The sequence below is a fragment of the Cheilinus undulatus genome, linkage group 17, assembly GCF_018320785.1.
Source record: "Cheilinus undulatus linkage group 17, ASM1832078v1, whole genome shotgun sequence".
Lineage (NCBI taxonomy): Eukaryota > Metazoa > Chordata > Actinopteri > Labriformes > Labridae > Cheilinus > Cheilinus undulatus.
The window spans coordinates 37,319,729-37,347,113 of record NC_054881.1 but is presented as its reverse complement, the minus strand read 5'-3'; the positions used below and the strand labels follow the sequence as shown (position 1 = coordinate 37,347,113).

At 39.4% G+C, this 27,385-nt stretch overlaps 3 protein-coding genes across 3 annotated transcripts in view; 2 read left to right on the top strand and 1 right to left on the bottom strand.

Moving 5' to 3' along the window:
* Positions 1 to 15,842, bottom strand: part of nadk2 (NAD kinase 2, mitochondrial) — a 30,919-nt gene extending 15,077 nt beyond the window's left edge. Inside the window, exon 1 of the mRNA XM_041810587.1 lies at positions 15,724 to 15,842. Within this exon, the coding sequence (XP_041666521.1) occupies positions 15,724 to 15,789 (66 nt within the window). The 5' untranslated portion in view covers positions 15,790 to 15,842. The remainder of the gene's footprint in view (positions 1 to 15,723) is intronic.
* Positions 53 to 11,760, top strand: LOC121524959 (excitatory amino acid transporter 1-like). The gene is made up of 9 exons (XM_041810589.1): positions 53 to 2,205; positions 2,286 to 2,423; positions 3,852 to 4,056; positions 4,148 to 4,190; positions 7,709 to 7,989; positions 8,072 to 8,305; positions 9,263 to 9,457; positions 9,546 to 9,680; positions 10,931 to 11,760. The coding sequence occupies exons 1-9, from the start codon at positions 2,025 to 2,027 to the stop codon at positions 11,139 to 11,141; spliced, it is 1,623 nt and encodes a 540-aa protein (XP_041666523.1). The 5' UTR covers positions 53 to 2,024; the 3' UTR covers positions 11,142 to 11,760.
* Positions 15,746 to 26,423, top strand: LOC121524957 (sepiapterin reductase-like). The gene is made up of 3 exons (XM_041810588.1): positions 15,746 to 16,064; positions 24,983 to 25,273; positions 26,236 to 26,423. The coding sequence occupies exons 1-3, from the start codon at positions 15,755 to 15,757 to the stop codon at positions 26,421 to 26,423; spliced, it is 789 nt and encodes a 262-aa protein (XP_041666522.1). The 5' UTR covers positions 15,746 to 15,754.
* The last annotated feature ends 962 nt before the right edge of the window (positions 26,424 to 27,385 follow it).

Genomic DNA, 27,385 nt, shown 5'->3' with positions numbered 1-27,385 from the left:
CAAAGTTATTTTGTGAAATGCAAAAACTTTCAGTGAAACAGGAATATTTTGTGGCACACAATAAAAATATTTAAAAATGCAAAATCCTTTAGTGAAACACATTAAATGTATTGCGTGCAAAATCACAGCAAGAAACAGAACTAAATCTCTAAGAGGACACATCTGATAAACTGTTTTGCATCTAAATGCTGTGGAATTTATTTCCCATTGATCTGGGCAACACCCAATAAACAGTGTTTGGGAAGGACAGAGCCTTTCAAAATAAAACTTGAAGGATGACTGGACATATGTTCTATCTGTCACATGCTCATAGGTGCGGTCATGACCTTAGTCAGACTGCACAAGGAGACTTAGTGGCCCGTTCCAAGGCTGAAGCTGCAAGTAGCTCTTGGGTCAACTCCCTTCACTTTTAACTGGTCAGCAGTAAGAGGTAGGCAGACACAGGGACTCCAGGCGTGTCTTGAGAAGTTGGGGCTTTATTGCCAGCAACACTGAGCTCAAACAGTACACTAATGGCACTTTAACTGCTCCAGTATCAACAGGCATGGACTTAGAGTCACTCTTGGACATCACTGGACTCCAACCAGACTAACCTGCCTTTGTTAGATAGAGGAGGATAGTGGATAGACTCAGAAACAGGGAAGAGAGCGGGGAGAGACATAGGTAAAGTGCCACAGGCCGCGCGCCCCGCATCTTCGTTCTGGTCTCTGAGCATTTCAGCTTGAAGCTTTGTAAGCTGGATCCATCTGATGACGACATGGAATCTGGACAATCCATCAGCTTTAAAAGGTTAGAAAATCTCATGAAATGCCAGAGCATTTTGTAAAACACGAAACTTTGATGAAAAGGAAAAACATTCAATAAATGCATAAAGTTTACATGTAGTATTTGCATTTTAATTTTTAATATTTCTTGAAATGTATGAAGAAAAAAGTGTATCTGTTAATTCTTTTTTTGCATATCATCAAATGTTTTTGTGGTTTATGAATGGTTCAGCATTTCATGAAATGTTTTTGCAGTTGTCTTTCTGGGCCACCGTACCCGCCCTCCCTCTTTGTGCCCTCTCTTCATTTCCAGTCTCAGCAGGTGCCTCGGTGCTTTCACTCACTGGTCTTCAGCATCACTCAGAAACTCTGTCCTCCTGATTCACCAGAAGCTGCAAACCGTCACTTTTTATTCTCACATCTGGCTGCTTCTTCACATCCAAAAACTCTGAAACCATTTTCAACTGACGGACAGATAAACTAAAAGGTACGTCTGCTTTGCCTTGCTCTAACATATGTTGGGGATCATCTTTCAGCAGCAGGAGGATATGCTTTCTTGCAGCTCCAAAGCATCTCATAAATCAAATTTCTTTGTTTAAATACTTGTAAGAATGAAATAACAAATATTCAAGATGCAGACTTTTTGCCATATTTGTGCAGCTCTACACATCTTTCTTTAAAATATTGCTTCTGCTTCATTACTGTTTCATTTGTACAGCTCAAACATTTGAAAAATTACAGTTAGAGAAAATATTGGGCATGCAGTATTTCAAAATCTTGACAAATACATGAGGAAGAAGAATGCATTTTTATTTTCATGCATTCAGTATCAAAAAGGGGCACTGATAAACATTAAAAACAATTATGGAGGAACATAAAATTTTAAAAAAAAGGGCAATAAGCAGAAGAGAACACACAAAGAAAAAGATAAAGGACTGCATTTGAAAGATTGTGCAAACATCCAGCAAAAGTAAGCTAAGGTATTTTGCATGTTAAAATAAGTTGTGTATATCTAACTAATAAAAAAGTTAGACATAAACAGAAGTAAACATTAATGTTTTAGCAGGGATTTAGTGAGCTGACAGTTTTGCGCGTGTAAGAAAAGGTGGCCAAAGAAAAACTGCATGTTCATCTGGGAACAAAACTCTAAACTGTAGAGAAAATGTAGATAACCCTAACCCCTATTATTAAAAAAATCACCTCCAGCCAGAATTTCTCTGTGCATTTTGCAAATTTTTTTGCAAAAATCCAGGACTTAGAATGATCACTATACATATTCTTTTTTGCATCTCCTGTAGCAGGATGCAGCGTTTCAGAGAAGGGATCCATATCCGAACCATGAAGGCAAAAAGAAAAGTGGAGGAGATCTCCAAAGAGGACGTCCATGCATTCCTCAAGAAGAATGCTTTTGTGCTCTTTACAGTCGGAGCAGTCATCGTTGGTGTGTAAAACTCTAAAAACAGAAATGTTTTAATGTTAGAAATGATCATTATTGATGTGTTTTTGCTGCTCTCTCTGCAGGAATCGTTCTGGGTTTTGCTCTGCGTCCGTATAAGATGACTTATCGAGAAGTGAAGTACTTTTCATTCCCAGGAGAGCTGTTAATGAGGATGCTGCAGATGTTGGTGCTTCCTTTACTCATCTCCAGTCTCATCACAGGTATGACTGTTCTCATAAATATAACTACTGAAGGGGGCTGGGCTGTTTTTTTCTACACATTTTATTCACAAATAAAAAACAACACTAATAGAAAACCCCAGATTTAGTGTGTTATTTAGAGGATGAGGGAGTGAGAGCAAGGGATGAAGGTAGAGGGGAGGGTCAAGGGATGTAGGGAATAGAGCAAGAGTTAAGGGATGTAAGGATGATGGGATTAGAGCAAGAGTCAAGAGATGTAGGGATAAATGGATTAGAGCAAGAGTCAAGGCATGTAGGGATGCAGAGGTAAGTGTAAGCGTCAAGAGATGTAGGGATGAAGGGATTAGAGCAAGAGTCAAGGCATGTAAGGATGCAGAGATAAGTGTAAGCGTCAAGGGATGTAGGGATGAAGGGATTAGAGCAAGAGTCAAGGCATGTAGGGATGCAGAGATAAGTGTAAGCATCAAGGGATGTAGGGATGAAGGGATTAGAGCAAGAGACAAGGGATGTAGGGATTAGAGCAAGAGATAAGGGATGTAGGGATGAAGGGATTAGAGTAAGAGTCAAGGGATGTAGGGACAGAGAAAGAGTCAAGGGATGTAGGGATGAAGGGATTACAGCAAGAGTCAAGGATGGTGGGGATGAAGGGATTAGAGCAAGAGTCAAGGGATGTAGGGATGAAGGGATAGGAAAAGGGTCAAGGGATTTGGGGATGAAAGGATTAGAGCAAGAGTCAAGGGATGTATGGATGAAGGACAAAGTAAGAGGCATAAGATCTAGGGAATTAAGGATGAATGGACGAATGGACAGAAGTAACAGTTAAGGGATGAAGGGATGAGGGTAAGTTTCCAGGAAAGGAGGAGTAAAGGAAGCTGATGCTAACCTTGTTGTCAGGGTTGAACAGAATCTAGAGAATAGAAAATAAGCACAGTAGTTACACTTCCAAATGTTCCTTTTCAAAGTAAAAGCCATTGGTATGAGCATCTCTGTGGAGTAACTCACTGTTTGTACAGGATGCTTTTATTCTGAAATTTCCCCTGGCTCAGTTAGATTATGAATTGAGTCACTTTTAGGGAGATATGTTGAGTTAAAACTTATAAAGGAAGACAGGGCTGTGGCACACATCACACAAACACCTGGTAGCCGTGAGCATGAGCTGGAGCGGACAAGTGCTGCAGCCCACACACATCTTTCTTGAAACAAGTGTTCAAAGAGAGTCAAAGAGATCAGAAAGAAGGGGAGGAGTTAGAGGGGGACTGCCTGGGGTGGACAAGTTCCCTCTACTTGTCAGCAAGCATGCAGTTATTAATGCTTATACATAGCTGTCGTCCAAAAATGGCCATTTTATTCACACTAAACAATACAGAGATTGTCAGATAAACAAACCTGAGGCATTTGGCTGGAATTTTTCTGTCATCAGTTTGAATATTTCTCATCTTTGTTGTTCAGGAATGGCCGCTCTGGACAGCAAAGCTTCAGGAAAGATGGGAATGAGAGCAGTGATTTACTACATGACCACCACCTTCATCGCTGTCTTCATCGGGATCATCATAGTCCTCATCATCCATCCTGGAAAAGGCTCCAAGGATGAGTTTGGAAAGCAGCAGACGATAGAGCAAGTCAGTCCTGCTGATGCCTTCTTAGACCTCATCAGGTAGAGAATGTGTAGAAAAATTATCATAAACACAGAGAAGTACTATCACAGGTCAACTTCCTACTTTAATCACTGTTCTGTCTCTTCTCAGAAACATGTTTCCTCCAAACCTGGTCCAAGCCTGCACACAGCAGGTGAGCTTTCAGCTGTTAGCATCTTTAAGTCTCACAGTCTGTATTATAAAAGGAGCTAGAGCTACAGCATGGTGGTTATACACCTCTGCAGTTTCAGTGAAAGTACAGAGGTGGCTTAGGAAGCAAGGGAAGAGAATGAGGCCCATGACCTTTGACCTGTGACCCCCAAAATGTAATTAATTCATCTGAACTCCTAAATCCTACTAGGTCATCCTGGGGTCATGATGAGCACTGGTGCAAAGTTTGATAAAAAAAAATCTATCAGAGCATTCTTATGACAGCACATTCACAAGAATGGATGGTTGGTCGGACAGAAGAACAATCTGTAAACATACCACCTTCGGCCTCGGTCATGGCAGGTGTAGAGGTATAAAAATGGACATTTTAAAAACATTCTTTACTGTCTGAAGAGCAAAAATGTAAGCAGAAATGTTGGCCATTTCAGTCTGATTTTCACTGTGGTCAATCTTTGGTTTAGGGCGTGCTGAAGAGGTACTCTGACCCTGTCTGATTCATGTGGGCTCCAGTCTGGCAGAGTCCTGACAGCTCACAGAATTTTTCAGTCTGAACCAAACTTGAACCCAATGCCAATCCATCAGAGCCCTGCTCTGCAGTCTCTTTTACCTTCTTAGGCACAAACGCATCCAGAAACCAAGGCATAGACATTTCTACCAAGCAGTCCAGCTTTGTTCAGTACAGTTTGGTAAAATGAACCATGGTCTTGTTTGTGTTTCCACAGCCAACTGTATCCTAGCTTGTTAGGGATGTTAGCCAGATTGCAATAGTTGCATCCGCTACATAGTAGCATGACATCAAAGCAGAGCAAGGCTGTGTAGACTGCTGGTAAAGAACAAGCATGCAGTAAACAAAGGGGGCAATGAAGGAGATCCAGTCTTTGGTATCACAAAAGGACGACAAGCCCTCTTTAAGAGAAGGATGCTTGGAACAATACTGAACACAAGAAAGTTTGGTGAATGATATTTGGAAGCTCAGATAAGAAGGGCAATAACAAACTACAGTCAGCTCCACTGTTGAGGATAAAATAGATACAACTCCAACAATACAGTGCAGAACAGTAGGACTGATTGGTTATTTGAGTTCCTGGTCTCTTTCTTCTCTGAAACGTCTTGTTCTGACCCGTGTCAACAAGGAAGCAAAACTGTGTAGCTCACAGCCATCATGGACTCATCAATACATAGCATCATATTTCAGTTTCTTTGCTTTAAAAATAAGCACTAGATGTCATAATCTTATAATGGGAAACTGAAATTAACAAACCTGGCACGCCAGATGGATTTGTTTCACACATCCATCTGGAAAACCTTCCATAGAAAGCGTTTGGGAAAGGGCAGATCCTTTGAAAAAAAAAACTTGTAGTGTGATTGGATGAACGTTCTGTCTGTCACATCTTTATGGGCCAATCAGTGCAACAAATCATGTGACGTAGCCGCTACCGAGCTGCGTAAAGCTGCATAACATGAACCAAGGCGACTGTAGACATATCAGGACACGAATTTTGTCGTTTTTGAAAAGAAAAGAACTTAATGCCCAACACAATACACCTGTCAGTTTCTAATCAGGCCCAAACAGTTCAGATGGGAGATTTGCAAGACGGATTCGTCAGTGAGAAAGATGGAAATGGGTATATCCATCTGCTTTGCATGGTTAGAAATTAATGGGAGGAGAATAAAGTATTGAAGAGATGCAAGTGTGCAATGCAGCATGATGCTGTGCAATGCAGCACAATGCTACATGATGCTGCACAATGCAGCACAATGCTACATGATGCTGCGCAATGCAGCACAATGTTACATGATGCTGCAAGTTGTTGCACAATGCTGCATGTTGCTGCGCAATGAAGCATGATGCAGCCTGATGCAGCATGATGCTGCATAATGTTGCATGATGCTGCGCAATGCAGCACCATACTGCCCAATGCTGCATGTTGCAACGGGATACCTGATGCTAACCTGCTTTAAGTCAAATCAAATCTAATAAAACTTTATTTATATAGCACATTTCATACACAGGGCAACACAATGTGCTTCACAGTCAAAAACAAGTGATCGCAACAATCATTGTATTGCTAATTCAGAACATAATATGCAGATTCCGAGCAGAAGTTAAAGCTCAACATGTACACCAAAATTATCCACACAAATTAGATCACACAACATGCACACAAACACACACACAGTGAAAGCAGGCAATGAAATCTAACCTTAAACTAATGCAAAAAGTAAAGTTTTCAATCTGCTTTCAAAAGTATTTAATGTTGGAGCCCCTCTCAGGTCTGCAGGCAAGGTGTTTCATTTACTAGGGGTGTAGAAACTGAAAGCAGCATCCCCTGCCTTGGAATTTATATGTAGAACGGCCAAAGGCCACTACCTGTAGACCTAAGAGTTCTAACTGGTGTATAACTTATCACCATGTCTCTAATGTACTGAGGAGCAAGGCCATTCAGTGCTTTGTAAACAAGTATCAGAGTCTTAAAATCAATCCTACTCTGTACTGGAAGCTAGTGGAAGGATCTGAGGATAGGAGTTATGTGCTTAAACTTTTTCGTTCTGGTCAGGACTCTAGCAGCAGCATTCTGAATAAGCTGTAATCGCTGAACAGAGGATTTTGGGAGCCCAGTAAATAAACTATTACAGCAGTCCAGTCTACTCGAAATGAATGGGTTTCTATTGTTTCATGGTACTTGATGTCTGTGTCTTGCCTGCATCCTGATGATGTTCATGATGTCTTAGTTGTGTAGAATGGCTTCATGTCTGCACTCTGATTGATATCTGTGATGTCTTAGTCTGCATGGCATCACATGATGTCTAGGTTTTGATGTATATTGATCTTGATGAATTACTATTTCATCCATATTTTTGATTAGTTTCTTTAAATGAGTGGATTCTGCTGATGTTGTCTGCATGTCAAGTTCTGTCTTCTTATCTTTTCTTTGGGTTGTTGCTTTGTTCTTCTGATTGCTTCTGCACTTGTCAAAGCACTTTGTAAACCATATTTTTAAAAGTGCTATACAAATAAAGTTATTATTATTATTACTATTTTTTTCTGCATCTGATGCTGACAGAAGGTCTCTAATTTTTGATATGTTCTTAAGATGATAAAATGCAGATTTTGAGATTTGATTGATGTGTGATGTTTAAGGAAACAGTTTCATGTCTCTAGAAATACCTTGATAGAATCCATGTGTAGACAGGGAGACCATGTAAACTCGTTGCAGAGAGGCCCTGTACAATGAAAATTCAAACCAGAAGCCTTTTTGCTGTGTGGTGCAGTTTTATAGGCCTCTACAAGGCATCAGTTGAAGCTTGTTTTCCTTTGTTTAGTCAATGGCTTTAAGGATATCTTTGCTCTGAATTGCATTCTGTATGATTTGCTCTTAAAATGCTCTGATTTCCTGAGTAGAGTCATTGCCAGTGCAGGGATTAGCATGATCTGAATAAAAGGTCATTGGTATAATCACCCTGGTATAATCATAAGTCTTTACTTCCATCATCTTCCAGTTTAAAACCAAATATGGGAAGCGTGTGGTCCATGTGACAGTGACGATGAATGACACCATCTTCAACTCGACTAATGGCACCCAGGAGGTGATGGAGATCACCCGGGAGGAGGTGATCCCGGTGCCAGGTCAGGTGAACGGGGTCAACGCCCTCGGCCTGGTGGTCTTCTCCATGTGCTTCGGTCTGATCATCGGTAATATGAAGGAGCAGGGTCAGCTCCTCAGGGACTTCTTCGACAGCCTCAACGAAGCCATCATGAGGCTGGTGGCCATCATCATGTGGTAAGACTTCAGTCAGAGATGGAGCTACAGTTTAACCTTTACACCTGTCATCACTAACACCCTGTTCCTGCTCTCCTCTCAGGTACGCTCCCATCGGAATCCTCTTCCTGATTGCAGGAAAGATTGTAGAGATGGATGATCTGACTCAGATGGGAGGACAGCTAGGGATGTACACCATCACGGTCATCATTGGTTTAATGATTCACGCCATTCTGATCCTCCCAACTCTGTACTTCGCCATCACTCGGCAAAACCCGTTCATCTTCATTGCTGGGCTCCTGCAGGCTCTGGTAACAGCTCTGGGGACCTCATCAAGGTGAGTCTAGACCATTTTTACCAAACCCAGGGACAAATTTATTTGAGTATATTAAAAAGGTCTGTTTAAGTTCATGCCACAGCATCTCCATCAGATTTAAGTCCAGACCACTATTCATAGTTTTCTCCATTTGTAGGCAATGGCTCTCAACAGTCCCAAAAGCCTGCAAAAAAGAAATAAGGAAGGGGGGCATATATTTTTTAACGCCACAATACAAACAAATAAGTTTTGAGCATTGATTGACATTGAGACAAAGCAGTGTTGCAAGCATCCATGGTGCACTGTGTTGGTTATTCTACTGGTTAAACCAAGACAAGGAATTTTCAAGTCCAGAACTTACTAGTGTTTATAAATCACGTGTTGGAGCTTGAAAAACAGGATAATTTCAGCAGTGAAGCACGGTGAATGATGTTGGGTTTTAGTTGCATCAGGTGTGTGCACTGGCGGTTTTATCATGAAGCAAAGGGAGGTTCCTGGCTTAGGCCTTGTGCTCCAACGGGCCCCAAGCTAAAGTCATTATAAGTGTACATCAAATGCGAGGGATAGCTCTGATAACATTTTTAATGATTAAGATGTGTATTTTGAATGTAAATAAGGGGTGAAATGTAATAAAAGAGCGTCAAAATAGATTTTGATTTTCCAAAAAAGTCCTTGGAGGATCCCTGGCCCCAGCATCAAGGCCCAAGACCCCAAATGTCTCCATATCAAGGCTATGATAGTGCGGTAGATTCCTTTAGACTGAGTGAAACAATGTATTGGTGAACTACCGTGTGGTAAAAAAAGAATCCATAAAACGTAATGCTGAAACATGAACCAGGCTAAATGTGAGCAAAAAAAAAAAAAAATCCACTGACTGCAATCCTTTAGATTGAAATGGACAACATGTTTCAGGTATATTATCCATAAATTTTTAAATGTAGGACATTTTCTGTCACTAATTTATCCTTCTTCACCCAGCTCAGCTACCCTGCCCGTCACCTTTAAATGTCTGGAGGAAAACAACAAAATCGACAAAAGGATCACACGCTTTGTTCTTCCTGTCGGTGCCACCATCAACATGGACGGGACGGCCCTGTATGAGGCGCTGGCGGCCATCTTTATCGCCCAGGTCAACAACATGGAGATGAACTTTGGTCAGATCATCACTATCAGGTAAAACTGGACAGAAACAGACAATAATAATCAGTGTTGATGCTGCTATTGATGTGAAAGATGCTCATTAAGAGTCTTTCCCCTCCAGTATCACGGCGACTGCAGCGAGCATTGGCGCTGCTGGCATCCCTCAGGCCGGCCTGGTTACCATGGTGATCGTGTTGACCTCTGTGGGACTTCCTACTGATGACATCACTCTCATCATTGCAGTTGATTGGTTCCTGTGAGTATTTATGAAATTCATCCATCATTATTCAGACCGTGGTGGTGGAACCATCATACCAACTCAGAGTCTACTACCACCCACTGACACACTTCTACTCACTCCCCCGAGCCTCGCTCCACATCTCCACTTTTCCTTTCAATATTTTCTGCAATGAGTTTTAACATAGAAACATAATTAGGTTTCCCAAATTAATCGTTTCAATTAGAATACCCTTCCCAGAAATTACTCAGCTAACTGGGGTAATAAGAAAAACCCTCCTGTCTTTAACAAGGATGGACCAAATATGAAAGTCTGAGAGCTTTCCTCCATGAAGACGTGGCGGAGAGAGCAAAGAACAGCTGCTGGTGGAGAACAGGATTCATGTTGTTGAACTAGGGATGATGAAATTCCACATACTAACAAGAAGATGTGTTGGAAGAGTTAATTGGTGACTCTAAATTGCCCGTAGGTGTGAGTGTGGGCTTGTGTCTACATGCCAGCCCTTTTATTGACTGGCAATCAGTAGACGACGCAATTCTGCCTCTTGCCCGGCAACAGCTGGAATGGGATCAAGCTCCAATAGGATAAATGTCATAGATAAGAGATGGAAGGACAGATTAAACCATTATGTGACTACTGTGCATGCATTCATCACTAATGCAGTGATAGAATGATAAAATGCTCAGCCCTACCCGGGGGTTGCAAAGTTTAAATTTCTGGTATTTTGACTGTCATTTGTTTTATCTTTATTAGAAAAATGTCCTGGTAAATAGAGGTTTGCAGATGACATCAAGCAAAGCACTCCAGATTGGGAACAGGAAGTGGTTTCTGCACAGAGAAGCCCTATCAAAATGCCAATGTTTTGTAAAATTTATGTAAACAGTTTCTAATGAGGGGAAAAACCGCTGGGACTTATTTTGATTCCCAAAATTAGTGATATATCAAAGGCAAAAAGACATGTACAAAAATCTCCTTCTGAAGTCTGGAGGGGTGGGGTCTGACAGCGCTCACATGTGGTCCGTTTCCACCAAGTGGTCCAGTTTGATCCAGTCCAGTTTGTTGCAGTGAACCCTGATCTTTTCTACAGCTGATGTCCTTCCAGTGTCGCTCTTTGGGACGGGAAATCCGTCTCTTTTTAGAGATCTGGATCACTCGTCTCAGCTCAGTTATAAAAGCCAGTCTTTAGGCTCCTACACAGTACTTCTTAAACCATTTTGCCCAGCATGTATTTTTACTGAATTTCCTTTTCGCTCCATCTTTGTTATTAGGGACCGTCTGCGTACAACCACTAATGTTTTGGGGGACTCGATCGGAGCTGGCATTGTGGAATTTCTGTCTCGACACGAGCTCCGCAGCAAAGACGTGGAGATGGGAAACTCAGTGCTGGAGGAGAAGGAGAGGAAGAAACCATACAAGCTCATCTCTCAGGATAGTGATTTTGAAAACGACAAACGTGCTCACACTGAATCACACATGTAGGTCATCCTCAACACATTGTCTAACACTAACAGCTGGTTCTTTTCAGAGGAGTAGGGACCTAAATGTAAAGTCATCAGACATTTGGATTTGTTAGCTCTTCTTCATTGTTCCAGATGTTGATTCATCACATTCCTCTTCCATCCTAAAGACAACCTCATTTATTATAAGCATCTTCAAATAGGCCTGGTAGTTTCTGAACTTTATGTTTACTACATTATATTTAACTCAAAGAGGATAAGGAGGATGATGATTTTTTAAGAGATAGAGATCTGAAAGCTAAGGTTAAAATGGAGTTTTAGAGGGTTACTTGATTTTTTAAACCTGGGCCTTAGTCTGCAGCAGTGAAACAGGCTATAGTGACTGTAAGCTATTAACAGCTGATACTGTTCAAGAGGAGCTGTTTAATTAACCACAAATAGCCGTTTTTCACTCTCTACAAAGACAGAAACTAAAAATTAAACATAATTGGCTGCTGGTTTAAGGTCAGTTAGTAGAGTAGGCGTACAGAGGAAACAGCCCTCTACACATGTGTGATGCATTCTTCCTGTCTCCTCAGCTGTCCCATCAGGTTAAAAGGCAATAATAATAATAATTATAATCATCATCATCTTTAAAGTCCCTGTAAAGACAAATCAAGACTTTGTGTCTAAACTAGGACTGTTAACATAAACGCTTTCATGCTTGTAATTAATCTTGAAACCTTAACGCGTTAATAAAAATAATAAATCAATGTAATCATATCACTAAGTTTGACCACAACTTGCTCCCGTAGTCCTCCAGTGCAGATGTTTACGTGCCTGGGGGTGAAGAGGTGAGAGGGTCAGACAAAGCCAGCAGTGATGATTGAGGAGACAGACCCAGGTCTGCTTAATGGTAATTTTCTTTTTAAAAAAAAATTGAGAATGTTAGCTAAGATAAAACCAAAACTGTTGGTGAATGCTGCAGTGATGAACTGTCTTCACACTGAAGCACGAGGCTTAAGTACCACCTTCGGGCAAAGCACATCTGAGCTAATGTTAGCAAAGACACTAATAACAAAATGGGATCAAGCCATGATCATAACACTCTCTTCAGCTCCTTCAGGACATTTTTCTTTTTCAGCTGCTCAGATAAATGCTGAAAAGTGCTCCAAAACTTTGAGCAAGTCCTGTTTATTAACAATATTAATCCAGTAGAAATCTGCAGTGGAACTGGCAAAATTGAAGTTAATTAGCAAACTTTATTAGCTAAAGACAAATATGATGCGTTCAGATAACCTCAGTAGATTAGGCGACTGTATTCTATATGTTATGATGCATTCAAATGTCACATAAAAATGAGAAAATTAAGTTTTTGATGAGAAACTTTAATAAATACAGTGTGAATATGTGTTAGATTTGAGGGATATACGACAGATGTGACAGACTGAATCATAGCTTTTAACTCAAGCACTACTCAGCTAATACCACTTGTAAACATGGCAAAAAAGTAAGGAAATTTGTGTTTGGTAGATTATTTCTTTGTTGTAACAATGCTTCTTGGCAATAAATGGAAAGCCTGTTTACTTTCCTTTTAAATGGTGCCACATTTGTAAGGATCATGCATTTGTGGGATGAGCAGCAGAGCTATGTGGGTTGCACCAATAAAAAATTTGCCAAATCTTTTCTGCCAATGCCAAACAGCTTATTTTGCTGTTGCTATTGACTCTTTTTTGGAGCTGCTGGTACCCTCGGGTGCTGACAATCAGGTGCCTGATTGGCAGTACCTGTGAGCATGGACCCTGCTACAGTGGTCAGTAGGTGTCTGCTCCAAGAATTGGCATGCCACATTTGACTGATCTGGCCCATGCGATAGGGCAACTTCAAGCCGGTGTTCTGCAAAAACAAGTTGTGGCATTTTTTGGAGTAAGCACTAGTACCATCTCCAAACTGGAGGCCAAGTTCCACATAATGGGGGATGTCAGAGACAGGCCGGGACGTGAGCGTTCCAAGAAGACGACACCCCAAGAAGACTTTTCCTCACCCTGATCAAGGTTTGCAGGACGATTTGGCCAGTGGCTCTCTGCCCAGACAATCCGGAACAGAGAAAGAAGATTTAGCAAATTTTTCATGGGCGCAACCCACATACTCAGCTCTGCTGCTCATCCCACAAATGCATGCTCCTTACAAATGTGGCACCATTTAAAAGGGAAATAAACAGACTTCCCAACGGTATAAGATTTATTGCCAAGAAGCATTGTTACAACAAAGAAATAATCTACCAAACACAAATTTCTTTTTTTTTTAAAGCTAAGTTTAGTTTAAATATTAGCCTTTATTTTTTTCTTTCCATCAAACTATAGAAAATATCAATAGCAGTATCAATAAGGACTCAGATAAGCACTCTCAATGTGCATAGAATAAAAGAATAAAAATAAAATGCTTGATGATAACCTTTAAAAATCTAAAAACATAAAAATATAGTTAAACTATAAAAAATGCTGTGATGGGGAGCAGGGGGCCTAGTGGTTAAAGGCGCTCCCCATGTACGCGGGTGGCCCGGGTTCAAATCTGGCCCGAGGCCCCTTACCGCATGTCTCACCCCCACTCTTGACCCTGTTTCTGACTCTATCCACTGTCCTCCTCTATCTAATAAAGGCACAAAAATGCCCAAAAATAAATCTTAAAAAAAATATATGCTGTGATGAATCATGATTAATTACAGTGTAGTGATGTGATTAACTTGATATTTTTTTTCAATCGAGTAACAGCACTAGTCTAAACACACTCCATATTTTGGAATAAGATAGCAGTAAACATGAAAAAGCTGAGATCTATGTGTGACTGAATTTGCATTCAGTCAACTTCAAAATACATTAGAATATACAACCATTACAGCCTGTTTCATGGCTGCAGGATGAAGCATGCAAAAAGATCTGTTTTTTCTTTAAAAGATTTAATCCTGGTTTTAAAAGTTAGGACTTCACGGTCACAGAGCAGCACAATCACCACATGGGTTCAGTTGGGTTCCTGCAGTCACTGATGGTTTATTGGGAAACTTTAAGATGTAAATGTGAGGGAATTATGTGATCAGATCTTTGCAGTTCTGTCACCAGGTCATGATGACTCAACTTGAATCTAAGCGATATTTCCATTCTCCCAGTATTAGCTGGTAATCTTAATGACTATATCAGATGTCTGTGCATGTTCACGTTTAACCTGCTGAATTTTTTTACACCTGTAATGTAGATATCAGACGAGTCAGTACGCCTGAATGATTAAAATCGTGACTGAAATTCACCATTTTGCTGGGAAAGAGTTGTCTGTGTTTTCTTTATTATGTTCAAATAAATAAACAGGAAAAACCATTCCTGCCTGTGTTTTCATTCAAACTTCATCTCTGAGAGTTCAAGAAGTCAGCTGGATCTTTATTTTTTCTCTGATTGGAACATTTTAGTCAGAAATTGCATCAGTTATGTGGAAAAAGTGTCATAACTACAATAAAAAGGCTGCTTGTTTTTGACATTGAGCTCTTTGGTGCAGAGTGAGTGCAAACAGAATGTCTCTTTGTGCAGTTTAAATCTAGTTAGCATGGCTTTAACTGATAATTCACAGAGCACGTACCACATATTAGGTCCTGTCAGAGCAGCCATGCAGTAGACAACTCCAAAATGCTCATAAAAATATAGAACAATTTTGGTTAACAAGCTGCACCAGAGCGATCAATAGAAGCTCTGATCTGACCTCGCAATGCACAACTCCGTGAACCTGCATGAATCAATAACAAATCAATAAGATTAATGAATTATTTGATATTGATTTAGGAGATTCTTACAAACATATGAGGCAGAGAAATATTACTCTCACAGAGGAAAAAAAACTTACTTTGAAGAGTTTATTACAAATCAGTTCACATTGATAAGAGTAAACAGGCTGCACTGCACAGCAGTACCAGTAGAAGGCGCACATGCTGCACTAAGTACTGGCCTCAGTGGAAACTAGAATGCATTTTTAACCACTTGTTTTCATCACATTTGTAGAACAAAGGTAAATTCTGAAAAAATGATTACGCGTAATGTTAAGTGGACTAATTAAAGGGATATTTCAGTATTTTTGAAGTTGGGTTGTAGTAGGTACTTTGTAATAGTAGTGGTATTACTAATTTGTCCAAGCGGCACAGGGATGGACTATGGTTCAGTCTTTTGAAAGTCAACATTTGGATTTTTTATTCATAAGAACGACACAATTTAAGAAAACTTTGAACATTTATCCCCAATTGTAGACTTTTAATGCAATTTCTACTTTTAATCTCAAAACTTTGACTTTCTAACAAATGACTGGACATTTTTATCCCATAATGATGACCTCAGATTTATAATTCTATTCATTAACAAGTATGTGAGAGCTTCCATTACTGACAAATTCACTCATTAATTTTTGTTTCTATTATCCAAGTTTTCATAACTACAGTAGTTTTTGATCTATATAAATTATTTACAGGTTATGTGTGCAGATTATTGTTTGACCAGGAGATGGCGACACTGCGCAGATTAGATGCAAGTTAAAGGTCAAGCAGGTGAGATGAAACATCACTTTAAGATCAGTATCTTCTATGAGAAGTTTACCTTGGTTTTATCTCGGTCTGTCTCTTTCACCATGTCGTCCTCGATGGGCCGGGTCCTCTGCATCATCACCGGGGCTTCCAGAGGCTTCGGCCGGACTGTGGCGCTGCAAATGTCCCGGGTGGTGAAGCCGGGCTCGGCGCTCGTGTTGACCGCCCGCTCCGCTGACGACCTCCGGGCTCTGCAGGAGGAGCTGACCGCCTCAGAGGCAGGCAGAGCCGGCCTGAAGGCTGTGAGTGTGCCCGCTGATCTGGGACTAAAAGAGGGACCAGAGAGAGTGCTGAAGGAGGCTAGGGACGCTTTTAATGAAGACATGGATCACGTAATACTCATCAACAACGCAGGTAACTACTAAACACCTGGAGAGTCATGAATATAACCTGCATTGATCCAAAATCTATAAAGAGTTAAAGATTCATCAGTTTAAAGCTGGAAACCGTCAGGTTGCTTTAGTAAAACTAAACAGACCTTTATATTAAAATAAAGAGAGGTCATAATAAAATTTACATTCTTAAACTAAACTAATACTAATTCAGATGAAAATGCCAAAATAGTGTTTTATTCAAGATTGGTATTGTAAATTTAAAGGGATGCAGGTAAAAAAAATTTAAGTCTTACTTTAATTTAAATATTTTAAGAAAACTGAATCTGGTTCAGAGTTGCATCTTATGCACTTTTGTTCTATTTAATGTAAACGATCTTATCTACCTTATCGGTGACCCTGGAATTTGTAACACAGCTCTACATATTGACCTTAAAGCAAGAGCAAAATCCTTACATACCGACTAGAATGGGAAAATGTGAAACACGGAGCTGCAGGCACTGTAAATGTAACAGTCCTGGAATATTTACACACATGGACAAAAAAGCTGATACCCTCCCCCTAAGAAAGAAAATCCCACAGTGGTCACTGAAATAACTGTAAACTGACAAAGTAATACTAAATAAATGTTATTAACTGATGTAAATTAGACATAGTTTTAAAATCATGGTTCAACAGAGTCAATTTAAAACAAACTAATGAAACCGGCCTAGACTAAAATGATGGTTCCCCTTTTAAAATTGTAAACTAATGTGACCATAAGGACATGTTAAACTATAGTGTGTCCTGTAATTAGCCTCACAGGTGTCTTCAATCAGTCAGTTTAAAGGCTGAAAAATAGTTACTGTGCTGTTTGGTATCATGGTGTGCACTACACTGAACATGGAGCACAGAAATCTAAGGAGACAGTTGTCCCAGGAGATTAGAGACTATAATAGACCAGCATGTTAAAGGTAAAGGCTATAAGACCGTCTCCAAGCAGCTCCATGTTCCTGTGACTACAGCTGACCAGGTTATTCAGAAGTTTAAGGTCCATGAGGCTGAAGCCAACCCTCTTGGAAGAAGAGCGGGAGAGATTTGCAGTCAACTCCAAGGCCAAGGTACAACAGAGTCAGAACGGACCATCATTGCTGTTTGAGCCAAAGTGGAGTTAATGGAAGATGACTGAGGAAGACTCCACTGTTGGAAGCAAATCATCAAAAAGCCAGACTTGAATCAGCCAAAATACACACTGACACCCACAAAGCTTCTGGGAGAATGTCCTTTGGACAGACGAGACAAAACTGGAGCTTTTTGGACAGTCACATCAGCTCTATGTTCACAGATGCAGAAATGAAGCAAAGAAAAGAAGACTGTAGCTACGTGGAACATGGAGGAGGCTCGGTTATTTTCAGGGGCGGCTTTGCTGCATCTGGCACAGGGGATCCTGAATCTGTGCAGGGTGCGATGAAATCTCAAGACTATCAAGGCATTCTGAAACCAAATGTGCTGCTCAGTGTCAGAAAGCTTGGTCTTGGTCTCAGGTCATAGGCCCCATCCACATGGAGACAAATTCAGGAGTATACGCAAAAGTTTTTTGTTGTATCGGCATTTCATCCACACGGAAACTGCGTTTTGTGTAACTGTAAACAATACTTTTTGAAAACAGGTCCCAGAGTGCACAAATCCATAAACGACTACCGTTTTGTCTCCGTGTGGACAGCCAACTGCATCTTTCTTGAAACGATTACATCACACATAGTGTAGCTCTCTTAAGACACCTGCGCAGGTCCGGCCGAAACAACAATGGTGGGTTACAGGTTTGTGTTCGTGCTGCAGAAAGCTACAGAGCTTGTTACGGCTTTTAAAGCAAATGACGTTCCTTTACCACCACCGCAAAAACGCATACACCAGATGTTCTTAAATCCAGCATGGAGAACAACCAGAAGGGAAAGTTTATGTCAGTTTTCTGTGATCTACTTCTCTCTTTTGATGCATTTCCGTGGCAGCAATACAGCGCCGCGTACAGATGGCGTATGCACTACAGCGTTTTCAGTGGTTCCGTCCTTACGTGGATATTTCCTGAAACTATCCCATCTTTACGGAAAGCTTGTTCAAAACGAAACGGCAATATATCGTTTTCGTCTCCGCTTGGACGGGGCCTTAGTCTCAGGTCATGGGTCCTGTAAAAGGATAACGAGCCCAAACACAGAGCTAAAACATCTAAGGATGGCTAAGAACCAAACACTGGACTATTCTGAAGAAGTCTGCTATGAGCCCAGATCTAAATCCTGGCGAAAATCTGTGGAAGGAGATGAAACATGCACCCTACAAACCTGAGACAGCTGGAGCCATTTGATTACCAGGAATGGGCCAAAAATACTTGAGACGGCTGCAAAAATCTCATTGAGAGTAACAGAAATTGTATGATTGCAGTGATTGCCTCAAAAGGTAGTCAACAAAATATAAAGTTAAAGATACCATTAATTTAGTCCAGTGCAGTTTAATTAGTTTGTTTTTAAAATGGTTCTTTTTAATCACAATTCAAAAGCACTGTCTGATTTTCATTAGCTAATTTTCAGTGAACTTTTACGTACCATTACTTTAGCCAGTTTACAGTTATTTCAGTGACTATAGTGGGTTTTTCTTTCTTTAACAGAAGGGTACCAACTATTTTGTCCACCTGTGTACCTCACAATACTTTCTGAGAGTCAGAGCACTAAAAAAGAGAAAAATTCAGCTCAACCACAGGGGTTTGACAGGAGTTTTGCACCCCTTAAAAATGAGCTTTTTTCAGTAAACAATAATACAACAGTTTGTTGACTGGTTTGCACATCTAGCTTTGGCAGCACTATTGCTAACTACAGATCATTCAAAAGCATTCAGAACCCCTTCACTTTTCTATTTTGCTATGATGCAGCCTGATGCTACAGTAGTTTAAAATCATTGTTCCCTAATTATCAACACTCAGTTCCCCATTATGACTAAGTGCCTCCTGTCTGATTTTACTGAAGTCATAGTGAGTTAATAATCCCCAGTCCAGTTCTCTAACAGCTTGGCTACCAGGTTGCCTATTTAAACCCTGCAAAATCCATACACCCTAATGTTAAGAGGTCTTCCTTGTCAAAGCTCTATTCTGCTTATAAATAGTTAAACTGTTTAGAATCAACTCAGCACACTTGCAAAAATATGTTATCATGAATATAACCATAAAACATTTTGATAGAATAGAGGCATTTAATATGCCATAAGTCATCAAATTTGGGTGTTTCTGGCCAAAAACAGTGTATTTGTCCTAAACCATTTAAAATTTCAGAAACATTTTATCAAATCAGAAAATTCAGTCCTGGTCCAGTGTACCATGAAATCTCATTTCTTTCATTTCTGACTGTTTACCATGCAAAAAGTGGTATTATTTTTTCTAAGTTCTGGTCTTCAGTTCAGATCTTAAAAAATTCTTAAATTTGATTTTTAAAAAGTGTATAGAAACCCCAATATTGAAAGGATAATTGAGGTCATCCACAAATAGAGAAGGCAGACAGGAGCTGATTTTAGGCAAATATTAAGTTCAGCTCGGTCAAGCTGGTCTGCCAAAAGTTAGTTAAATGGTAATGTTCTGCCAAGTTCAGTTCAGGGAAGGAACAGTGGGCATCAAAAGAACAGGTCAATGAATGTTTGTCAGATGTTCATATGATATTTGATCTGGGCTCTTAATGTTCACAGAACAATTGTGACAGAAGAACTGCTGTGATTGGATCTTTGCTGAGATTTTTCTACACCTTGTGTACCTGTGGTAAATAAATTGATTGACCATGACTTAGAAAGGCACACACCTCTCTATAGAAGGCCTCACAGCTGACAATATCAGAGCAGAAACCAAGCCATGAGATCAAAGGAGTTGCAGAGCTCAGTGATAGGATTGGTGACAGGTGCAGATCTGGGCAAGGCTACAAAAACATTTCTGCAGTGGCCTCCAGAATTCTCAACCAGGACTCGTCTAAGAGCTCTCCTCTCCTCAGTGCAAAACACCTGAAAGTCTGCTCAACGTTTGCAAAATATTCCACATGAAAGCTAAGCAGGCTCTCGTGTGTGTTGAATTGAGAAGAGGCTTCTGTCTAGCCCAGGGGTGTCAAACTCAATCACAGCAGGGACCGAAATCTGAATTTAAGTTTAACCAGAGGGCCTAACAGGGTCAACATTTAACTGAAAACTGTCAACCATGTTTTCATGGGTAATGAATTTAGGGGGATTTAAATAGTGATGATAAATGATTTAAGATTTCTAAAAAAAAAAAAGGCAAAATGGTTAAATATCACAGCATCAATAAATCTGAGATAAAAAGTAGCTAAAAGTCAGAATACAAAATTAAAAGTCTAAATATGGTTTTTAAAAGACAAATATATGAGATAGAGAGTTAAAACCATTAGTTTAGAGGTCAAGATATGATATAAAATGTAAAATCAAGAGTTTAAAGAGTCAAAATAGAAGATAAAATTCAAAATTGTGACTCCAAAGGGTCAAAATATGATATCAAATTCTTGCTGAGGAGTTTGAAAAGTGAAAACATGGGTTTAAAAGTCAAAGTTAGGATTTTAAAAGGTCAAGATTTGATTTAAAATGAAAAACTGTGAATCATAAAGGCCACAATACGAGAAAGAAATGTCAAAATTATGAATTTAAAAGGTCAAAATATGAAATAAAAAGTCAAAATCCTAAGTTTCAGTCATATTCTTGGGATGCCAATGTAAAATGAAAATATGAAATGAAAACACAAATTAATTTCTTTCCCTCATTCCTGACTTTTTATCTAATTATTTCTACTCTCAACTTTTTTAGATTTTCATAACTTAACAATGCTTTTTTTAATCTTCAAGGTCAAATTTACATTTTTATACTGGAGGAAATCTGCAGACCTCATAGCAGCAGGCCAGTTCTAATTAGGATATGATCTTGTGGGCCGGGTAAAACTGCATCACGGGCCACATTTGGCCTCCGGGCCTTGAGTTTGACACCCGTGGTCTAGCCACTCTGCCAGTCCAGCCAATCCTCCATAAAGCCCAGATCATTGCAGGGCTGCAGTGATGGTTAAAATAAAATTCACAGTTTTTTTCACAGTTTCACAGTTTTTTTTCACTAAAGATGAGACTGCATGGAGCTGAAAATGTCCAGAGGTATAACCTCTTGAAAATATCACATGAAAATAGATTTTATTTAAGTACCACAAATGTGAAATTATATGCATTTTCCTAAACTGAGCTAGGGATATGTGCAGAAAATACCTGTGATTTTTTAAATAACTTGTTGCAGTTGTGCAAAAATGTATTAAAAAGGTAAAACATAAACAATTGATCCCATAGCATTAGAATATTTCTTTCTATGTCGTATTTTTTTCCCTGTACATTTTAATTTTTTAACACTCAGATGATATAAAATGCTACATTCCATAAGTAGCCAAAAATGACACCTTACATAAAACAATAAAAATAATATGACTTTTTTCATTCCAACTTATATTGCATTATTTTTTCTAAAATCAAGATCAGACTTGATCATAGAGACCAAATACTGATTAAATCTTTAGAAACTGCAACCAGTCCAACTGTAATGTAAAAACACAATAATGTATATTTTTAAATGAAATATTTTTAATATACTGCATGCAAATTGTATTTCCTTGAAGGGAATTTTTGCAGCCTTGAATATGTTAATACTGAGGAACAGCTTTGATTTTTATGCATTATTACATTTCTTTCATTTTAAGATTTCAATAAATCTTTAGAATAATGCTCCTGTAAAAAAAAACAGGAAAAAATCTGCAGTTTCCCCTCATGCCAAATATGTGAAAATAGATGACATTTGATGACAAACAGGAAAAACTCTTAATTTGAAGCAGTGGCTCCAGAATGAAAGCCTCATTTCATAAATGCATGTTTTTTTTTACTGCACTGGCTAGAGGATAAAAATTGTGGTTTTAATGGATTTTAGTGGGACATCTTTAGTTGCCAACAGGCAGAGTGTTTACAAAAAGTCCTCAGAGGTTATTATTGACCCATTATAGATTCGGACGTTAACATTGTTAAATTCTGTTTAAGGTAAAACTTACCCTCCATAATTTGTGTTTCTAACGTTAACACAGGACTGCACAGCAGAGCAGAAGTTAGCTTACAGCAAAACGGTTCCCAGTCTGAATCCCGGAGAGAGTCTTCCAGAGTTTGCATGTTCTCCCTGTGCATGTGTGAGTTCTCTCCCGGTACTTCGGCTTCCTCCCACAGACCAAAAACATGCTGGTTAGGTGAACTGGTGACTCTAAATTGGCTGTGAGAGTGAGCGTGTCAGCCCTGTGATTGGCTGGCGACCAGTCCAGGGTGTACCCCGCCTCTCGCCCAGGGACAGATGGGATAGGCTTCAGCCCTGCCCCCTGACCTTGAATGAGATAAGTGGTGTTGATAATGGATGGATGGACATTAAAAGTCAAACATTAAAAAGAATGACCAAAACAAGCCTCAACAGCCTCAACGTGTTAATAAAAAATACTGGTTACACCGCCATGACCACCTGACCATGGAGCTCCTGTACAGTTAACCCTCAGGCATCACTTTAATTTACGACCCTTTAAAGCCATTAAGGACAAAAATGTCCACTTCCAGAAATTGCTAAAAAAAAACTTAACAGATTGATATTTTTTTCAGGTTTTTTTTTTTTGCATAAATCTCTTAAACAACTTTAGCTGTTTACACACACACGTGCACACACACATGCACACATACAAACACAATCTTAAAATAGCCTAATAAGCTCAATAACACAAGGACAAATACTAATGAAATTACAGGCTTTTCATGCATGGGCCTATGATGGGGAAATGGATGATTTTAGTGAACGATAAAAATGACAAATTTGACTATTTTTCTCAAAAAAGAAACCATAACATTACAGAATGCATGATTATATCATGCAATGGCTGTAAGATCAAAAAATGTGGTCTGAATGGGAGTTAGTGGGATGTTTTTGTCCAAAAGCTACTCGAAAGGGTCATAAATTTTAAATTGGATGCTGCACAAAAACTAATAATGCGTCAAAGTCAATATTTTGGCTAATGTTGAACATACCTAGGACTGATTTAAAAAAAACACCCCCCACCTCCCTAACATTAGTTTTCTGGGAAAATAAGTAATGTTTTGTGGGGGTTTTTTTAGAAAAAAATATTACCATCCTGTAATCAGACTGGCATATAAAGGGTTAAAATCTGAAAATTATTCAATATTTGATTGTTTTTATCAAAAGATCTGACCCAAAAAAGCAGAAAAAAACATGAATGTATACTATTTTTATTGCCATTTTTGGAAGTGGAAGTTTTTGTCCTGAATGGCTTCAAAGGGTCGTAAATTTTAAATTGGATGCTACACAAAAACTAATAATGCATCAAAGTCAATATTTTGGCTAATCATGGACTGGTCTGGATTTAGAAATAATTCCCCAGCCATCCAAGATAGGAAAAGTAGAAAAAAAATATCAATCTGTTAAGTTTTTATAGCAGTTTTTGGAAGTGTACATTTTTGTCCTTAATGACTTTAAAGGGTGGTAAATTTGTTTCACAGTATTCCCCTGACCTATTAGAGCAATTCGAATTTGAATGTGAAACTTTGCCAAGAAATATACTTTGTTACAAAAAATTAGACCATATGGACTAACACAGCCAAAATGGTGAGCAGATAAAGACGAATATTTGCCAAAATGGACAAAAATGTCCCTAGTGATCCCTGAGGGTTAAAGGACATGTTTGTTTAAGGATTTGGTACTGGCACCCACAGCCTGACTGTGTACTGAAGCTGCAGACACAACTCTCTCTTTCAGGGTTTAAAGTTCAAGGTTTCTTCATTAGAACTGAAAAAAGTGCATTTGCTTTGTAGATGGGAGATTCAGTGTTTCAATGACAGAACAACAACAAGAAAAAAAACCACAAAACTGAACCACAATTCAGGACATTCAGTGAAAAAACATTAAAAACTAGCATAAAGATGTTAAAACAAACCAAATGAGCATGATTCTTGTTACTCTCCTGGCCTTATTGGGCCCCCTCCCATGGAAGGGCCCCTGGGCTCAAGTGAGCCTGTGCATTAAAAACGGTCCAGGCTACAGGTCCTAAAGTGTTCCTGTAGCCACAAAGAGACAGCCAGAGAAGAAGCTGCAGGTGGGCCATGAGAGGTCATTTCAAGTAAACCATAGAAATTATATTTCATGAAGTTAATTCATGTTGAATGATCATAAAATAATGGATTGTATCTTACTACTATAATAAGCGGCAAATCTGTTTGTCTGTGTTGATTTGCACACCACATTGTTGCTCCAATAATCCGTAATATCTCTGAGGACTTTGTGGGTGTACTGGTTCAAAAATGGTGCCATGAAAATCATAAATATGTACAGATTTTCTACATCCTAAATCCTAAATTGTTGTGTTTTTTGCTCCAGTTTGTCCCCCTCCCTGTCCCTACTCTGGCCGTTTGGACTTCAAGTGGTTAACACACTCATTTAAAGTATGAAATATTGAGTAAACTTTTTTGCGTTTTGCACAGTTAGAAAGAGGAGAATCTCACAGATACACAGAACCAGAAACTAGCCCTTTAGTGTTAGGAAAACACGGGAAAAAATCAAACTCACTAGCTAAAATCATGGTAAAACCCTTATTAAATATTTTATATAAAGGTAACTTGGTAAGTAGAACATTTTTAGATCTTTTTGTAGTGTTTTATCAGTGAAAATGCTGAAATATATTGCAGTTGCAATGAATCAGTTTTTATTTGTGTCGGCCTTGAGAGTCGTCATCTTTTCTTAGATTGCAGTTAGGGCAGTGGTCTCCAAGGAAAAATGTCGGGAACCACTGCTCTTGTCGATGTAACACCCTATTGTTTGTGCAAGAATGGACAGAAACCCCCTAACTCTCGCTCTCTCTCCTCTCAGGCTCTCTTGGTGATGTTTCCCGCTTCATCAGGGACTTCACCAACATGGCCGAAGTCAACTCGTACATGTCTTTCAATGTCACCTCCTTCCTCTGCCTCACCGCCGGCATCCTGCAGCGTTTCCCTCAGTGCCCTGGTCTGAAGAGGACTGTGGTGGACGTGTCCACCATGGCCGCCATGCGAGCGTTCCCCTCCTGGGTGCTGTACTGCAGCAGTAAGGCTACCAGAGTGATGATGATGAAGGTGCTGGCTCAGGAGGAGCCGGACCTACGGGTGCTCAGCTACGCTCCAAGTCAGAAAATTAGTGAGCTTTGTGTTTGGATCATCAAAGTCCTAATATTTACCCTGAGACTTGGTCTGAGGGAAAGGGGAAAGGAAAATAAAGTTTTTAAAAAGTACTGATTCACCGTTATCATGAGACTATGAGATAAATAAGGTAAGATCTGGAGAAAACAACCAGAAATGACTCAGAGAAATTCAAATGCATGGCTGCAAGCCTGGATCTTGACTTGAATTTTTAGGGGGTTTTGTCAGCTGATCAGAAATTATATTTGTATGTATTGAGATGCACTTGTATGCTAATGACTCGTGCTTTAAACAACCATGTCTGAAATATTATGGTAAGAACTGATCATACTGACACTGTAGATGTGAAACTGCTTGTCATGACTGGTAGAGTTTACAGAAAATACAAAGTGATATAAAGCAGCTATGTTAGCTGCTGTTAACACCGATGTAAAATACTCAGAAAAACAGACACCACATTCAGTTAAAGGATAATGTGTTTAGTTAGGTGCCACCTTTAATAATTAACATTTATACCTGTTTGTGTCAAAGTTTCCTCCCTGTTAAATTACATGGAGTCCCAAATAAAGCCATGGTTTTATACACTGTTAAAAGTATCGCCTCACCTGACTTCTGATCCGATCACAGCAGTTCTTCTGTTATCACTATCATCCAATGAACATTAAGGTCACAGATCAACTATTATATGAACACTGGACAAACATTCATTGACCTGTTCTTTGGACATTCCTTTCCCTGAACTGAGCTTGGCAGAACATCACCATTTAACTAACTTTTGGCAGACCAGCTTGACCGAGCTGAACTTAATGTTTGCCTAAAATCCCCAATCAGCTCCTGTCCGTCTGCCTCTGTGAGGGCCTAATGTGTGCTTCTTGATGTCATTGAGCCACCATAGTTGATATGAACCATTACTTTCTTATTTCCGGTGATATATGTGTTTTGTTTCAGGTCCGATGGACACAGCCCTGCTGAGGGATGCTCTGTCCAAAACGGCCCACTCTGGCCACAAGAGGATGATGTGTGATTTGGCCTCAACGAGGATGTTCACCTGTGAATATTCATGCGCTCAAATGATGAAGCTGCTGCTGGACGACAAGTACACCTCAGGAGATCACATTGATATCTTTGACCTGTAGACTCAGCAGGAAACGCAAAGTCAGAGTAATTTATACTGATTTTAATCCAAATGTTCTAACACATTCCTCAGAAGAGAACCAAAACTTTATTTGGTCTTCAGTGTGGTTAATTTGTGCCTCTGTGTGAAGCTTTTTAATGAATGAATGACACACAACACACTGTCCAATGAAAGTAAAAACAATAACCCCTATAATTCTATGAACAAATTCAAACCGACAGGAGCCTGACACACCTGGATTAATCACACAACAGCACTTCAAGCCACATCTCTACACCGGTTTCCACATTATTATGTAAATGACATTTTTCTCTTATTTTCCTAAATATTAATGCAAATGATACACAGAATATTTTTCAAATCATCAGCCGTTAGAGCATAATTCCAATTTGAACAAACTTCATAATGATAACCATTATTTTTAAAAAATCAAAACCTCAAAATGCACTGTTCCACATTATTATGCAAAACAGAGTTTTAAAAGATTTTATTGGTTGTAAAGAACTGAAAATGGTCATTCATTGAATTTGCAGCATTAGGAGATCATATTTACTGAAATCAAAAGCTATTTCAGTCAAAAACATCTTAGGTCTTAAATTTTGAATTTCCATCTGTGTGAATGAGTGCCCTATAAAGGGTTAGGGAGCTGGAGGTGGGTCCTGAGGAAAGACCCGGATGGAACTTCCTGTGTCCTTTACTGATCTTCTTTCACTTTGAAAGTTGCTGAAGTTGTCAGAATTACCTCCTTCAGCTCTGAAATATTACCTCTACCAAGAAAAACAAGGTTATTTTTAAGTGTTTTAGTGGAGCACACTGGAAATCAACTTACCATGGGGGCAGAATAATGGAGACTGACAACAGTGAACAGGCTGCACAGCAGGAACAATAAAGTACAAAGTACCAGCCCTCAAGGAAAACTTATTAGAATGCATTTTAAACCATATTTGTTCAATTAAATTTGTG